The 17,853-nt window shown below is 33.3% G+C and overlaps 3 protein-coding genes across 4 annotated transcripts; 2 read left to right on the top strand and 1 right to left on the bottom strand.

The window, feature by feature from the left end:
- Positions 1-474: 474 nt before the first annotated feature.
- LOC123312785 (carboxypeptidase D-like) lies at positions 475-4,264 on the top strand. Its single transcript, XM_044897276.1, has 7 exons — positions 475-829; positions 1,196-1,326; positions 1,841-2,180; positions 2,484-2,639; positions 3,149-3,267; positions 3,420-3,599; positions 4,034-4,264. The coding sequence occupies exons 1-7, from the start codon at positions 646-648 to the stop codon at positions 4,139-4,141; spliced, it is 1,218 nt and encodes a 405-aa protein (XP_044753211.1). The 5' UTR covers positions 475-645; the 3' UTR covers positions 4,142-4,264.
- Positions 4,265-6,909: 2,645 nt separating this feature from the next.
- LOC123312784 (carboxypeptidase D-like) lies at positions 6,910-15,760 on the top strand. Of its 2 annotated transcripts, XM_044897274.1 has the most exons (8): positions 6,910-7,437; positions 11,743-11,873; positions 12,341-12,674; positions 12,931-13,008; positions 13,656-13,826; positions 13,969-14,087; positions 14,144-14,323; positions 15,301-15,760. In XM_044897274.1, exons 1-8 carry the CDS (start codon positions 7,251-7,253, stop codon positions 15,652-15,654), a joined length of 1,554 nt encoding a protein of 517 aa, XP_044753209.1. In that variant the 5' UTR covers positions 6,910-7,250; the 3' UTR covers positions 15,655-15,760. The 2 variants fall into 2 exon arrangements, with proteins under 2 accessions (XP_044753209.1, XP_044753210.1); XM_044897275.1 differs by lacking the exon at positions 12,931-13,008 and having other exon boundaries at positions 6,915-7,437.
- A 1,326-nt stretch (positions 15,761-17,086) lies between these two features.
- Positions 17,087-17,661, bottom strand: LOC123312788 (THAP domain-containing protein 2-like). The gene is made up of 2 exons (XM_044897278.1): positions 17,569-17,661; positions 17,087-17,334 (listed from the first exon to the last, which is right to left on the bottom strand). The coding sequence occupies exons 1-2, from the start codon at positions 17,637-17,639 to the stop codon at positions 17,103-17,105; spliced, it is 303 nt and encodes a 100-aa protein (XP_044753213.1). The 5' UTR covers positions 17,640-17,661; the 3' UTR covers positions 17,087-17,102.
- Positions 17,662-17,853: the final 192 nt, after the last annotated feature.

Genomic DNA, 17,853 nt, shown 5'->3' with positions numbered 1-17,853 from the left:
TGTAGATTTAAGAAGGGTTTCATTGCACTGCGTTCTTAAGGTTTATTGTGTCCCCCATGGGAGTTGTTTTCTAGATCACATAGTTTACAGCCTACCCTTTAATTCTGAAGTTTCAAAAACCTCCACTATCTGGGATGACTTCTACAAGTTTGTTATCCAGCCATTTTTTACTACCTGCTACTGAGTTAATCCAATAGGGTCGATACTCTTTCCAAAAGTGCCTTGGTAACTCTGAGACCATAGGATAGGTTTTGCCAATTAAATTAACCCTTAATTAGAACTTAGCTATTCTTTCTTGTTGGAAGTTGCAGTGTAAACTCAGAACAGACGGACAGAAGAATTGAATTCAACCACGAATCTTCATTTTTGGCTCAATATTCGAAAATTACACACATTTGCTCAAAGTGATAACACTTTTGTTCCTTGGAACGAGGATTTAAATGTCCCTACTTCATTTCCTCAACTTCAAATATACACTCTGTCAAAAACCTCCTATACATTATCTCGTTTCAAATTGGAAGATTCATTTCACTTCCCTGTTCGTAATAGAATAATAACTCTGGGAGGGCCCTATAGGACGGTAACTAGGACATTCATTCCATACACGTCGAAAGATGATTGAATATAATACTTAGATTGTTGAAGATGGCTCCTTACGTTAATCTACATTACATTCTGATATTCTTTTTGATCTCGATAGTTTACGTGTTCAGTTTGGAATTCAGGTACCATAGTCAAGATGAATTAGAACGATTGATGTATGAATTTAGCGAAAACGTGAGGGAACCACTTGAAGCCAGGGTGTATTCGATTGGAAAGTCTAAAGGGGGTGAGTCTAAATTGTTATATTGTGAAATCTGCACTTTCAATAAACTCTTGAAAAACTATTTTCGACAATTTTTTATCAATCTGTGAAAAATTGCACAATATACCACAATATAATATAATTATTTCGCTCACAAATGATTCAGATACATATTTTTCCATGTATAAATTGAGGGCTCAATGAAGTGCGTTTCAGTGCATTCGTATTCATTATCCTGATGAGTTCTCTTTAGAATTAATTAGAATTGGAGAGTACCAAAAGACTACTTCACAAGAATGTTCCTTACTAGCTTTGGTTCAAGAAGTTTTATAGAATAACATAGAGAATTCACATTTATCTGTTTCCTGAGATAATTCATGATCTTCGCAGGTCGTGATCTTCTAGTTTTTGAGCTGACTGCAGCCAAGAATAATTCGGAAACAGTTCCAAACATCCAATTGACAGGGAATATTCACGGAAATGAAACACCTGGCAGGGAAATCCTTCTCCATTTGATTGAGGTAAAGCTCTTTCAATAGCTCCTATGATAATCATTAGGTTTCTGTCACAATAGTGATTGCTATCATCTAAACTCAGAATGAACCTTCGTGATATAAAATAGGTGCAGTATTTCGCTTTCTACAGTATCAAAATCTAAATAGGAATGTAATTTCTCTTAGAGAAGTATGTTCTTTCCCTTTATCAAGAAAAAACATTTTACATTCTTCTCCTCCTGCACCAATGGGTTCCTAGCAGTACCAGTATTCGAAGGTAGTACTTAACCTCTCCTTGGATTATGCAGATATTAAAACGAGGCCTCGACGTTATATTTTCAGTAAAATGTTCTTTCTTCCTTAACCTTAGCCCCTCATCAATATCACCACTTTTCATGCAGATGTTTACCGAACAAAATACGATCGGTTTGTTGCACACCAGATTATCACCAAAACTTTTGAATTTTCTCATTCTAAATGCAATTTTAGGCTTCCAACTGAACTAACTGTGAGATATAGAACTCCGAAACCTTCATTTCAGTATTTGATATCAAACTATGACGAAAACGACAGGATTCGCTGGCTGCTTGATAATACCAGGATTCATATTTTACCGTGCTTAAATCCGGATGGTTGGGAGGTTGCCGAAATTGGTGATTGTGCGGGACTTGAGGGGAGGAACAATCTGGATGATTACGATCTGAACAGAAACTTTCCTAATTTTGTACCAGGAGAAGAGGAAGTAGAACAGGTCGAAACAAAAGCCATAAAAGAGTGGAATAGGAATGTTTCATTCGTTTTAGCCGGGGACTTACATGCTGGGGCTGTGGTTACTATTTATCCTTTCCATAAAATGACGAAGACCAAATATGGGTACGAGAGTGAGTATGAAATTTTACTTTCATATTTAGTAGATGATAAAAATTTCAGTGAAGTGCAGATGCTTCAGAAAGTGCAGAAATTTTTTTGGTATACATACAGTATCAGCCTACCTCGATGTTGCTCAATTGATCTTCAGTTTAGACTATTGTTAAGGGTCTTGGTTGTTCGAAAAATCAACACCTAATTGATAAATAAGCACCTCTCTAGGATACTGCAAAATCAACCCTTAATATTTAAATTTTACAAAAGAAATAATTCTTTACTTCAGTAATAATCGGCGTTTCTTGCATTCTCTGTTTTAGGTCAATCGAGTATTACTCCTGATGACAAAATATTCGAGCATATTGCAAACGTTTATGCAAGGAACAATGTTGTCATGTACCAGCAAACGATTTTCTGTGATAATGAAACTTTTCCAGGTGGTATCACAAGAGGAGCATCATGGTATTACTTTTTGGGTAGGATTATTATTCTTTCTTTTATGTAGCCATATTGAATAATGAAGATTCCAGACTTCAATTATTGTTCTTAAGTTACATCAATAAATCTGTCTTGGGTGTTTGGCCAAAAGAAGGTACTCTTAATCGAATACTCTAAACTCAACCGTTTTCAAGAAAAACTTTTCAGAATAACGAAAGATTAATTCATAAATTTCACGATCTATCTCTTGCATTTTCAATTCATTAAGTAAAACTTGGATAATGTTTCCATATTTGACACCCTATTTCTCAGAAATGGTGAATATTTATCTCATATTTCCTCATGAAATATTACAATATTTTCGGCAAGGAATCAGCTCCTGCATTTTGCTGTATCTTCCGTAATCACTACGTATATATTGTATAATTTTGAAAGTTTTTGTCGACCAGAAGTTGCTGTTTTTCTCATTAATTATAGCTAGATAGATTTTCATGATATATCCTCATTCTTTCGGAAGGAGCTATTAAATATTTACAAAAATTTGCAGGTGGTATGCAAGATTATAATTATATTGAGCATGGAACCATGGCTTTAACTTTTGAAATATCCTGTTGCAAATACCCACCCGAGGAAAACCTTACAGAAATTTGGGAACAGAACAAGAAGGTGATGAATTTATTTATATATTATTTTCTCAATTATTTTCAATATTTCTTCAATCACTCTTTTATATTGTGAACAGGAAAATATTATTCATTTCAAGTTCATATCTTAATTACTACTGTAAGACACAATTTTTTTTTTAATTTTTTTTCCAGTCTCTCATCATGTTTTGTTGTGAAGCAAACCGAGGTGTCACAGCTAATGTCAGAGAGTCAAATACCGGAAAACCAATAACAAATGCAAATGTAACTATTTTGGGCATAGACAAGGTTATTCACACCAACGAAGATGGTAGATTATGGAAAATTCTTTTACCAGGAAAATATTACTTGAGGGTAAGACTGATTGATAAGAAACAATAATTCGTGTGAAAATCAAACGAGGAAAAATATTCTCTGAAGTTGAATGAGAAGAAGAAATCCATTCACACCCAAAATAATTCAGGATATTCCCGAAAATGCGGTGGACTACGAAGTTTTCCTCGAAGATAAAGCATTTTTTCCTCTTTATATGTTAAAAATTCTCAATGGAACCAAGGTTATTTGGTTACATTTTTGAATGGTACAAACACACACATAAAAACGTTATTTCAGTAATTCATTTCCAATAAGATTATACTAACACCTTCGGTTAGATAAAAATGATTGAAAGGGCTGAAATAATTGCTGAATAAAAACAGGTTGATGATATTATCGAAGAACATATCAATCTGGACAGTTCGACTAAGGGTTTTCATCTCTATTGAACTCTTATTTTGTTCTGATTGCAGGTTGACGCAGATGGCTATGAAACCGTTGAGAACACATTCATTGTAGAATATGAAGACGAAGAATTTCCCAAACTAACCAAATTGGAAATAGTAATGAATCGATCCTAGTTAAACACAACAGAACTCCGTGTGTCCTGAATTTATATTGCTCATGAACTGCGATAAGATATGTACATAATTACTGTTTCTATAAATGTTGGTACGATAAGGCACCTAGGATAACACAGCTGACAGGTTTTCCTAGCCAGAAGGCAGATTTTATTTCAATGATTCAAAGGGAATCTAATTCGAGCTTAGTGCGCAGTACAGATAATTTTATATCCCTGAAATAAATGGAATCTCGCGTATTATTTCCACATTTTTTCTTAACTGATTTTATTGATTGAAATATATTATAGAAGAAACGATTTAATTTTTAATTTCTTGAATTTCATCATTCTTCATTAGAAAAAAATACAAAATCGAGAAAATGAATAATAAACTAGTCTGAAAGTCTGTTTGTTTTCTTCCTTTGTGTAACAATGCAAAAAAAATTAAGATTCGGTTATTAAAAAATAAGTAGGTATTATCATCGCAATAATTTTGAATTTTTCAATGAATATGCGGAAGGATTCATGGTGCTTAATTCTGGTACTGAATTCAATCGACATAATAATATCTATGATAGTTCTTTGGAAACTCTTAAACTTATGCAAGGCAATTATGAAACTTTGCTAGAATGAAATGAATAAAATTGAAAAAAAAAATTGTGGGTACCTAACTAGTACCAATAGTGTCTATTTCAAGTGAGCACTATAAAATTTTACGAAGTAAGAATCTTTCTGCTACCAAGTCATGAAAGCTAAACCTTCAATTAGATTGTCCGGATCTACAAAATACATATATGTATGTTTAAAGGTCATTTGTCGAAGTTTAATTAACAAATAAGAACCCACAATTCCGATTAATGAGGATCTATCTACCGGATTGAAAACCACAACGGATGTTCAACTTCAAAGCTTGATAACGTTTAATTTTCACCTTTAATTTGAATATATGAAGCGATAGGTTGAATACTTCATAATGGCTCACGTTTTATTTGAACCAAAAAGAATCGAAAGTAAGATAATAATTTTTTCTGCTTAGGAATTTTATTTGTCTTCTCTGTGATGGATATGTAGATATGAAAAATAGGAAATATAAATATCTTCTCCAAACCTCCAGTATCCAACAATTGGTATTTCATGGGAATATTCATTCCGAAAATGATCATTTAAATTATAGGAAACCACCTACACAAATCTTGCAATCATCTAACGATTTCTCCGTTATTATTACCTAGGATACGTAATGATGCAGTGACCCATCAATCTGTGCTATTGAATTGTTGATTTCAAGGTTCACACATGGGATATTGTTTACTGGTTTATAGAATTTGCTTTTATGGGAGTTTTCATATGACCTATATCGTTAGTCATGCATTGTTATTCAAAACTTCATTCCAGGAAGGTACTTCTATTTGTGTACGTTACTAGAGATGATAATTTTTTGCATACTTGCATCTACTCCTTTATCCAAGAAGGCATACTCAGAAAATAAAAAAAAGGATTTTCCATGCTGACTACAGTTTTATTCTTTCAAGAAAGTTATACAGTGATGGCAAAATGGATAATCTTACAGTTTAATTTCATGTCAGTGCTTTTGGATTGTACCTGTTACCGACAACAGTGATACGCAAGATATTATCTGTTATAATGCCAGATTTAAACTCGGTCAGTTATTGAGTAATTATAATTAGAATTCCCATGAAATAATAGAGGGTGTCAATAAAGCGTAGCGAAAAAATTTGAGCGGTGATTATAAAAACTGGTGTGGGTCTTTCATATAATTTTTTTTCCAGTAGTAGAGTAGATTACCTAAGCTTCTCTGAAGTGATAATTCTTCAAGCGAAATTTGCAATGCTTTTTTGAAAAATCACAATCCCATTCATCCGTAAACAATCTCATTCTGTTTCTTGTATGGATAGGTCCAATGTACACTTTGCGTGAAAGACCATGATACAGGGTGATTCACGAAGACCGTTCGTTAGAATATTTCAAAGGAAGACTTAATATATAAACACTTGAAATTTTAGTTTAGTTGAGCTTTGTTAGAAGAGATGAATTCAGAAACGTTCGACTGATAATCAGATTACCCATTGAATTCTACATTATTTTAAGGTGTCACTTGCATATTTTTCTTAGGAAATTAAAAAACCCTTAAAATTTTCAATGTAAATCTTTGCATGAAAATTCATAATTTTCTAGCTAGTACCTTCTATAACAAAACATACCAATGCTTCTCCTTCATTAATTAAAAATTCCGTTGAACATACAGGATGTTTCTATTTCAATGTCAAAGTCAGTCACGATTAAAACCTCAAAACTAATTTTTTTATTGGTCAGCTGGTATTATGTACGTTAAAAAATAGTGTATATACCACTGCTTTTAAATGCTTATTTTCCAAGATAAAGGATAAAATCTCATGGTCTGGTTCTCGTTTACATTATTAAAGAGTCATCCATTCTTCAGAAGTCATGGTGAAGAAAAAAATACGAATTTTCTGAGAATAATATGTCAGTGACTCATTAAAACAATGTTCAAAATAAAGATTAAAAAAAGTTTTGTTATATGAAGTCGAAGGAATCTTAATTATTTTCCTGGAATACATCTCTCCTAACAAGGCTTAATTATAAAATTTTAAGTGTTTATCTCGAGTCTTTGATTGAAATACGAACGGTCTTCGTGAATCACCCAGTATAGTGGATAATGCAGTAGGTAACTGAGTAATCATTATAGAATTCAAGCCCACGTTGTTGTTGTACTCGTAGGTACAGGTCTATTGGTCGCTGAGAGTGGAAGCAGATTCAATTTCCAATCTGCTGCTAAAGGTAGCTTTGAGTTTTCCGAACATATTTGCGCATTTCTGTTTCATACACGCAGCGCTAACCTTGCATTACCACCAGTCGGCACCGATAGAGTTTTCACCAATGAACTTATTAATCGCTTTCCGACCTAATTATAGTAGGAATAGGTGTATATCTGATTCAATAATATCTAATTCATACTGAGTCTGGTTTCCTGACAACACGATAAATAAAGTACACAGCAGGCGAAGTTGATATGGTTTGACGCTACTATTCCTCAGCTGGATCGCTGGCTTGGTACGGGGTTCCTGGACTAATTTCCCGAAATTGAGATGTGGTGCGAGCGGCTTCATGAACTGTGTTTAACACTTCTCGTCTTTTTTTGTATTGTGCTAGAATGTTCGTGTTTAACTTTTAAGTATCATAACAATAGTGAACTAGAGCAGGTTTTGAAAAATTTTACCAATTCCACCACTAACATCAGGACTAGATTGGAGAAGATCGGAAGTTCTTTGAATAGTAAGTAAAAACGCGATTATTTCGGAAGAAATTTCACAGACATTTCCAGAATCCCCAACAGAGGGAGAAGAACTGATTTGATGAAAATACAGATGGAGTTTCAGTGGGAAATATTTTTGGATATAAGTACTTGAATGTAATTTTAGGTTTCATGAAATCTCAAGTGCTACATTTTCGGCATATATAACAGCATATTATCACAAAAAAGAAAAATGTTTTCATGAAGTTGAAATATTTTGGATAGCAGAAAAGTAGGATGTTTTTGTTCTGCCGTTCTCCACAAATTTTGACTCAATGAACAAGTAATGAACAGTTACTTTTGTTCCATATTCATATATGATATTGTTTTGTTTTTCTAGATAGAAAAATTTGTAAAAAAAGAGTATATTTATTCAGTAAAGACAATTCGCCAACTTATTATAGAAATTTTAGTATAGAATTCTGGTACTCAAGATCAGTTTTTCGTCATAAATTCCTTTGACCATTAATAAAAGTTATTTGAATACAAAAAATATTTCAATTGGTTTAGGCTGAAGGACCTCAGGTCGATGGCCAATTGCTTATATGCTTATATTTGCAATAAACGACTGTTACTACTACTTTCAATTGGTGCTTCACAAACTTATTTATTCTTTTCTTTGCGGTAGTTCATACACCGAAAGTTAATATGGGATTATGATCATAAACAGGGTGTAAATGTGCACCTAAATAAAGTTGAGAAAAAATTCAAAGAATGATTCCTTGTCAAGAAATAATTTGTCATATTCATAAAAATTTCTTTTTTGAGGATCTCCTGCTTATAAAATACAGCTTTCTTGAGATGACACCTGAAAAATAATTATACTTTCATTCCTAGAAATTGAGTAGACATTCTATGGGAGTAAGGAGGCAATAAAAAAATCCTAAGTCGATTTTCAATCGAGAATTTATTGTTGTTGGAGAGTTTGTTTCACTGCAACCTGTAACATAAAATTATTATCCATAAACGTGAATGAAACGATTTTAAAATGCAATATTTTCAAATGATCTTTATAATCCATAAAATATTAATTAAAAAAAAATGTACTTCGAACATGCACAACCTCTCACAACATTGAAAATTATGTTTCGCGAGCTGAAATGGATATTTCGAATTGATGACCATCATTTAAATACAATAATACTCTTTTTCCATGTAGTATAGTTACAATATAATTCATATTTCAATGTCAGTTACAACGAACCTTCACACATTTTATGAATTTTTATTGATGAACAAAAACGTTACCTATGTTAATTATAGAGATCTCTGAATGCTCCAGGAATTATTACCTTATAGATTGCATCTATTTGGTTCTTAAAGTAATTAACCATGCTGTGATTTATGTTGCATCTTTTTAATACTGATGATGAAAATTTATGTCAAAATATAACTACAATAATCAGCAAGTGGAGTCAACTTGATATTGGACTGAAAAATTTCAGCTATTTGGTTATAATATTTATTGTATTTCCTTATATAAAATTTCATAAGATTCGAATGAAACAAAAAACGTGCAACTCTTCTACCAATGAATCTCGAAATTTTATCGAGTTTAGTTTATTCGTTCGGTCTTGACGAATTTTTAACTGGGAATTTTGCGGAGGTCTCATCTCCTAGAAAAATCATTTCAGATCTGAGAGTAATACATATTGTAAAAAAGGTACTCATTTAGTGATAAATCTCTAATTTTCATCGAGCTAGGTGCCACCTTTCGGTCTTTTTAACCGACCCAATCTTTATGGGAATTTTTCAAAGGTCAAAACAAGCGCATCTCCCAAACAAATCATCGTAGATCTAAATTTGATACATATCTGAATGTAGATTATGACATGAAACAGAAGTTTGCTTTCAATTTTATAGTTTGCTTAGATATGAGTTCCACTATAAATAAAGCTATTTTTATAATTACACGGGCATTATTAATAGAATTGGATACTCAAATCTTTTAAACATCAAAACGTTGAAAGGTAGGAATAGTAACTAGCCATTGAAGACGTGGCATATCATGATGGTGATCGAAAATTGAAGTTGTCGATTATAAATTCGATTATTGGTTGATCATTTTCAATTTTCAGTAATAATATTTTGAAAAACATCACGAGAGAAACAGTTCACGCCTCCATTTTTAACGAAACCTCTTGAAATAAAAAATTGGGTGGATCTGTGAATGCTTGAATTTTAGCTCATGTTCTGTACTTGAACCCATTGTTTAATTTTAACCACCTCAAGGTTCCCAAGTTCGATAAAAATGCACTGTTTAAGGAAAATTTCAGTAGTTTGAATATTTTAGGTGACTGGAAAATTTTATTTTAACCTCTGAGTTGATAATAATTGAAAACGCCTATCTTGATCTTACATTAAAAGCGAAAAAATTCCGTAAATTTTTTATAGTTTTTATTATACTTTATCTTTCCCTGACTTGAACTGGTGTAAATAATGCATTTGGCCGAAGAAAATTTCAACAAATTTTTTCCAATCCTTTGTTCGATAAGGCTGCAGTTCTTTACTTCTCCTCAAATACGCTTCAAGTTATTGGAAATAACTTGTTGATGAATTTATGAACTAACACTTGGAACCGAAAGATCTAATGTATAAATAGAACAGCTATTTTTAATGTTATCTATCCTTTTTCTACGATTTTCTGTTATTTGAGTTATGGTATTATCATGGGTATAACGACCTCAACACTTCCTTGCACTATTTCATTGCAATCGGAAATGAATTTGGCTGGAAGTCAGTGAATGTCTGCTTTTTGTCGTTAAGATAAAAAAGTTATCCATAAATTGCATTTTGCGGATTCCTCTAACCACATAATATCGTCGACCTGTGATGAAAGATATCTCTGTGAATTATTCGACGTCGAATGTTTCGATAAATAATTTGTGTGGTATGCACATCTGTTTTTCTGCTATTAACGAGATGGAAATAATGTAATTTGATTTGCAACGTAATGAATTTTTATAGAGATGATAATATGCTGTACTACCTTAATGAGCCTATCGTCGTATCGTCGAATATCTAAAGTCCAGTTCTGATAATTAGGGAACCATTTTTCCGTAGTTTTATGTCCGTACCTACACCGTAGCTATACAGGATTGGGACAAATTACTAAGAACTAAGTGAATAAGAAAAAAAAACGATATTTTCGGATCTTTTCAGATAAGTTCAATGTTAGTACTGTATTTGCGGTTCCACCGGCAATAGCCTTAAATTTTTTAATTCAAATGGGGCACCCTGCATATCTTCATTCATATCTTTCAAATACGTTAGAATTTCTACAAAACCTTGAATTCTACCTTGGTTTATTGGCAAAGTTATACAATTTTAATTACATTTAGTTTAGACAATTCAATTTTATAAAGGCAGTTGGTTGGTCATGAAGAAACGCCCTTCACGTAAAGGTATAGAACGTCAAGATAGGGGCCCTGGAAGTCACTTAAAACAATTTCCGAAAAAGTTCAATTTCGGCGATTTTTGCCGTTGACGGCAAAACGTTAGGAGCTTGGGAGCTCGCACGAAATCCTTTCGGCGATCCCTGACCGGCTATGTTTTTTCACGGAGGACCAAATTGTGCTCAGTTGACAATTTTGCCCACTTAAACGACCCCCAAATACCCGAAGAAAGCCTAAGAAAAACGTCGAATTTTTTACATTTCTCAATTTCATTTTTTCATTTACCATCGAAGGAAAACCATCGAATATGAGTTGAATCACAAGTGTCACCTGTGAGACGAAACACAAGTGTCATCTGTGTGCGAAGCATAAGTGCCACTTATGTGACACTAAGCAAAGAAACTGGCCGATTTATGCCGATGACGCTTTTCAACCCGAGTTAAAATGGGGTGTATCTGTGTTGTGTGGTCTCTCTACCCTCCCTATTTCACTTCATAGACAAAGTAGGTGTTAGAAAGAGCTTGTTGGAATTTTAACCTGAGTTAAATTAAGAGGAGTTAAATCACCCTTTGGTGAAATTGGCCCTAAAACAGACTAAGGTTTGCACTCATGAATCACGTTGTTTAAGTCAAATCGAAGTTGCCATAGCTTCGCATTTGCTGAGAGTAAAAACCGAAAGCATAGTGGCTAAATATGAAATATTGCATCAGATGCTTTTGAGTCATTTTACTTGCCTGCAAAGTTTCATAAATATTTTTTCGTTTCAAAGAAATTCCCTTGGATCTATGCTTTATCGCAACCCTGTAAAATAATTCACTGATTATGATTGATCTTCAGGATTTATCTATAATTTTAATGTGGAAAGTTAATAGTTAAAGTTTCGTTTTCCAGAAATACCACTTTGGGCTATTGAACTCACTGCAGCAGAAAAAGATGCATTAGGAGTGCCAAATATAAAACTAATTGGAAATATCCATGGCAATGAAGCAGTAGGCAGAGAAATCATCTTGAATTTTATGGAGGTAGGCTAATCCACTTATTTCGAACGATTTCATTCACATGATGTCATATTGTTCTGTAGAATTCATGAAGTTATTCATTAACATTACCGTAATGACAATTTTAACTGGCGCATACACCATTCTGCAACTCCCACCTAATACTTCTCAGGTGATCAGAATTCTATTTCAGTTATTTCACTGTTACTGTATAGTGGCGCAGTAAAAAGTCTCTCAAAAGTCCGAAGAGAAAATGAGAATTCTGACTCACTTCAGTGACTTACAGCTTCATATATCCTAGAAAACTTAAGTAATTCTAATGAGTTTTAGTTAATTTCAAGATTTAGGTATATTGTGGTCGATATTTTGAGTCTTTTTTATTGGATCTTTTTTATTTGGTGTTATTAATTCATCAGCAAATATCGCCATATATCCACTCATCAATATCACGTAAACAAATCACAAATAATTATCATGAATTATTTCCTCAGTACCTACGAACAGAATACGACAGGAACACCACAATCCAGTGGCTCCTCAACAACACTCGGATCCATTTTCTACCGACGATGAATCCGGATGGTTTCGCGGTGTCCCATGAAGGAATGTGCGCTGGGGAATATGGAAGAAAGAACGGAAAACAGGGCGATGTGGAAGATCTCAACAGGAACTTCCCGGATTTCTTCCACGACAACAAGATTCCAAGACAACCCGAAACTGTTGCTGTGATGAATTGGATGAAACGGATTCCTTTCATATTATCCGCTGGTCTTCATGGAGGAGCCGTGGTGGCAAACTATCCTTTCGACACCGTCAAGGAAGAAAGTGAGTCGATAATTTTCTTCTAAAAATTTTTTCCGCGTCTCATTTTGTTAAATAAATAATTTCTTTGACGTTGTTTAGATTTGTATTGTTGTTCAAAATGTATTGTTCAGATCGGGAAGAAAGGATAGGATCAACGTTGCTCAGAATGATTCATAATTCGCAAATTGAAATCGTAACATTTTTGTCGTTTTTTCCTTCCGCGTATTTTGTTGCCAGTTGACCTTTCCAGATAATGAATTGTAGGCAATTTTTGTAGGATGGAAGACACTTCTGAGAAGAATAGAGACAGTTACAGATTCTCAGGTGGAATACGAAATGAGGATCCAATATTTGGGTATGGATAATTGTAGATTTGGTGGTGGAAAATCATGTTAGAGAAAGACTTGTTCAAACTCCTTATTTTTTGATGTAGTGTATTCAGTTTTTTTTATTGGCTATTTCGATAAATTCTCCATGTGTCACAAAAAAAAGATTAACCATAGCATGATAACCTTTGTCATTCACTGTTTGGTACCTAAATCTTCGAAGACTGTACCTACTACCCAACAATTACTCCACTGACACCAAAGAATTTTACGTTTTAATTGCTTTTTATCTCCTGAATCGTTTCGATGATTCTGTTCAACAATCATAAAATGTTGTCCCATTTTTAGACACTCTATGTTTGCCAACTACAATAGGGTGATACACCACAACGACTTATTAGATGTTTATAACAAATGAATTACAATTTCGACAATGAATTTTCTTAAGCTGAAAACGATGCAGAGATATACTGGATGTGCCATTTGAAAAAGGAAAGAAGTAGTCTGTTTCCGGTATGAGTTAAACTCCAGAGGTCTAAAAATATTTTAAAAGAGAAAGTCCCTTGTCGTAAACCCCAACAATGCAAATTTTTAACACGCGGTGAATCATCCTTTAAAACTAACCCTTATTTCGAAAACCAAAATGGCACACCTCTAATTTTTTTCGACTTTATAGCTTCCATACCTATAAATCCACCATCTTTGACTCCGGATGATGACGTATTCCGACATTTAGCTACTGTATATTCCCAAAATCATCTCACAATGCACAAGGGGGTGATTTGCGATGATGGAAAAAAATTCCAAGGTGGCATAACCAATGGTGCTGCATGGTACCCATTTTCTGGTGAGGAAAACTTGTTTTTATTCATTTCAGGTTATGCCAAAGACACCATTTCAGTTTTTGTATCATTATTATTCTTTCGATTGATAGCTTTTATAATTTTAAGCTCAAAAATATGGATTGCATTGGAATTTTTGAATTTCAGGGGGAATGCAAGATTACAATTACGCCAAACATGGTTGTATGGAATTGACGTTGGAAATATCATGTTGTAAATTTCCTAGAGCCAGCGAGCTGCCCCACTTATGGGACGAAAATAAAATGGTAGTAATAACCGACAAAATAAGATGTACAAAGTGAATTCATTTTTAATTTTTCAGGCTCTGTTACGATACGTTATGGAGGCACATAGAGGTGTTACAGGCCAATTGTTGGATTCTGTCACTAATGAGCCAGTTTCTAGAGCAGACCTGAAAATTGTTGGGAGAAATATAACATTCCATCCTTCAAATAAGGGCGAGTTCTGGAGACTACTTCTACCGGGAAATTATCAGATTCAGGTAAAATTTAATGGTTCTACATTATCGATGTTTCGATTTTGAAACATAAATGAGTATTGAGCATATAGTTTCTATCACTCTAAATTACTCCATAGGGAATATTAGAAATAGCAAACTAGTTATCGAAGAGTTCATTTGGTTAATTTCAAATTGATAGAATATTCCAATAAATACCAAATTTTCTTAGCAACAATTGTATTCCATTTTTTTGCAGGTATTCATTTGTAATTCTTCGTAACATATTCCATTAATCGCAGTTTCTCTCTCAAAACCTATATCCCTCATTTTTTCGAAGAGTAAATTGTAGTTTTCTAAACGATTGTTGATGACGTTGGAGAAATGTTGTGTTGTTCATTCATTTCATAAATTCAGGTAACTTGACCCGCAAAACAGATAACCTAGACATCTGGGATGATATAGATGACGTCAGATATCGGTTTCGGTTCATTATTTAGAATACTGATCCTTTGGAATTGTACACGGAAAAGAAATCATAATTTCCAGTGCAATTTCACAGTTTAGTTAAGTTTGATGATAAGTACATTCGAATAACGAAAGAAAAATGGACAGAGAAAAATAGAATAGACAACGAAATCAAAAAAAGTCCCTATGAAGACTGAATAAAGTAATTAAATCCTGACCTACTACCTATAAATTTTTCTGTGTATATCTACATCTACATCATTATAATAACACGATAAAATTTAGCTACAATCGGCATATTTTGAGGATAAAGCATTGAAGAATGAAACACATCATATTACTAAGAGGTCTAGCGTAATGTACTCCACTCTTGATATGGGTACTTCAATTTTGAATAAGAGAAAAGCTCGAAGACTTAAATTCTGAAGTTCTATTGCAACACATTCCTCCTAATTGGAAAATTTTTGTTGTACCTTTATAACATCAACATTTATTACACATTTTCTGTTGTACTTTTGAAAAATTCAATTAGTTTCAAAACTCTCCTTTTCCAGGTGGATGCGCCAGGTTATTATCCAATAATTCAGGAATTCTCAGTAAAGAATTTCTCCGCTGCAGAGCTTCCTTCATTGACCAAAATGAAAATACTCCTTTTAAATGACACCATACCTACAACTGCGAAGCCAGTAACATCCTCGTCGTCATCAACGGCCGTCAAGTGGGATTTCAAGGAAACCAGGATCGAAGAAGAAGAAGAAACGACAATATTGGAAATGAATCATTTCCTCAGACACTTTCAGTACACAGCCGATCCAAATTCCGAATACAACAATGGGTTGAAACCAAATTTCTTTTCCTGTTTCTTGTCTATGCTCGTGATCGAAGTGTTTGTTTTTACTATTTTGTAGTATTTTATCTTCATGCGACATTCCTCTAATTATAAGTTTTTTATCTGTGATGTATATTAAGTATTATACGTATAAGTATTTTCGGGAATAAACATTTTATACCGTATGATTATGTTTAATATTGATTCCTAATTATCATCGCAATTACTACGCTACGAAAAAATCCAGGTTTCTGATAACACTTCAAAAACATTTATCACTCCTAAAATGGGCTTCGAAATGCATAAAAGGAGTTCAACCATTTCATTCGTATAATCAAAAAGCGCTGAGTGAAAAAATATATCAATTAAAAGATAATTATCCTCAGCAAGAATAGGCCCATCCATTTTTGGCACATAAACTTAGAGTTGTTATGCAAAAAACTCAACTACCCCTTTTAGAGAGTGCACAACCTTAGATTAGAACATAGAACAACAGGAAGGAGCATATTGTTCATTTTGGTGTGACCGAATTTGGTGCACATATGGCGGAATCCATATTTCCGGTTTAGCAGTGGCGTAGGGCATAAATAATCTCAATTACTGTCCAACGTAATTTTGGCTAATTTCCGATCGCATTTTTTATTTTTCGAAAGCTTTCTATTATTGAGTGGAAAGAAAAAAAATATTTTGGGAATACTATTGTGAAACATAGGAATTAAAATCTCGAAAGATGTGAGTAGGAAAAATGTATTTGTTTTTCTCTTTGTACTTGTGAATACTGAGAAATAAATAAATTTTGTATATTTATCTATTTAAAAAGAATATATAGAACGTCACTTTTAATGTTTATTGGTTTTTAAAGAGAATCAATCTATTATACAAATTCCTTATTCTATCTTCATTTACAGTATTTTTACAAATATAATTCAACCTCTTGTTTAAATAACAATTTGAAATACTTTTAATTAAAAGAGTTTCATGACTCTCTAATGGGGAAAAATCATGAAAAATCATTTCATCAAACACACTTTTTCCAATAAAATGTTTCATTACTTTAAGTGAAACTTCTTCACGGTTAATTTTTTTATTTGAATATGATTGGCTTCTTAAAAATTTTTCTGCAGTCTGGCATATTGCAATGACTCCATTACTTGGGTAACTCAAACCACCCTTTGATTTTGTTGCAATCAAGGAGTTTAGGAAATCCTCCTTAACTCCAAATAACTGTGCAACACACTGTTCACATTTCAGTTTCTGTCCAATTTTAAAAGAAACAAAACCAGCAATATAAACAATCACATATTATGTAAGTGTACAGAACTGGCTGGGCTAAGAACCATTCATATGGGAAAACCAGCTCTGGTTACCCAAGAGGTAACGGCCAAGGCCCCTAAGAAAGTCTTCGGTTTTATATTAACACCATTCTAAAGACCTCCTTACGTTTCCATGAATGAGTAGGGTAGTGAACCAAAGATCTATGTGGTCGCAGTTCCCGGAAGGCCAAAACTGAGCCATAACGACCCCAGTTCAAGAAATAATAACAGTCCTTACCAACAATTCATCACTTACATATTTCACACGGGGAGCTTCTATAGTTGGAAATGCATTGGGAAATAATCTAATAACAGATTGTGAAGATCTGTTGAAACATTCTTCCTTGAAGTGCTTGGAGCACAATAAGCTCCTGTTGTTAGGAGTAAACCCAGGCTTATTAACAAAACTCACCCATCTAAATCTACGTCTTTCATCCTTAGGAAATCTGAAACAATAATATTGAGACTAATTAATTTCAGAAATCATAACAGTTTGTCATTCCTGCTTTCAAAATATTCTTGAAAATTGAATCTACCAAACCCAGTTTGTTCAATTGAAATCCTTATTATCTAATGTCAACTACGCCCATGGTTTGTTCACGATAACGTCAAAATACATAAACAGGAATACCATTTTAATATTCAAAAAAAGACGTTAATACAGTATGAATAAAACCTACCTGTGAAATGTTACACCGGAATTGTTTTTCTTTGGTGTTTTTGAATAGCCACAAGCTACACAACTGACCATTTTCTGGAAAAAGTTCCTTACCACAAAATAGTTATTTTCCTATCAAGTGCGGCAAGTATCACTTTCCGCACTTGATAGGAAAATAACTATATTTTAATAATTTCTTTAGGTAAAATAGTTCAGAATTCACTTCACAACTTAATTTCACTCAACTCTACAAAATCCAACACAGTTTAACTCGAAAAATATCCTAAAAATAACAATTTGATATGAA

Source organism: Coccinella septempunctata, chromosome 5 (genome assembly GCF_907165205.1).
Source record: "Coccinella septempunctata chromosome 5, icCocSept1.1, whole genome shotgun sequence".
Lineage (NCBI taxonomy): Eukaryota > Metazoa > Arthropoda > Insecta > Coleoptera > Coccinellidae > Coccinella > Coccinella septempunctata.
The sequence above is the reverse complement of the archived record's forward strand: the minus strand, read 5'-3'. Positions and strand labels throughout refer to the sequence as shown.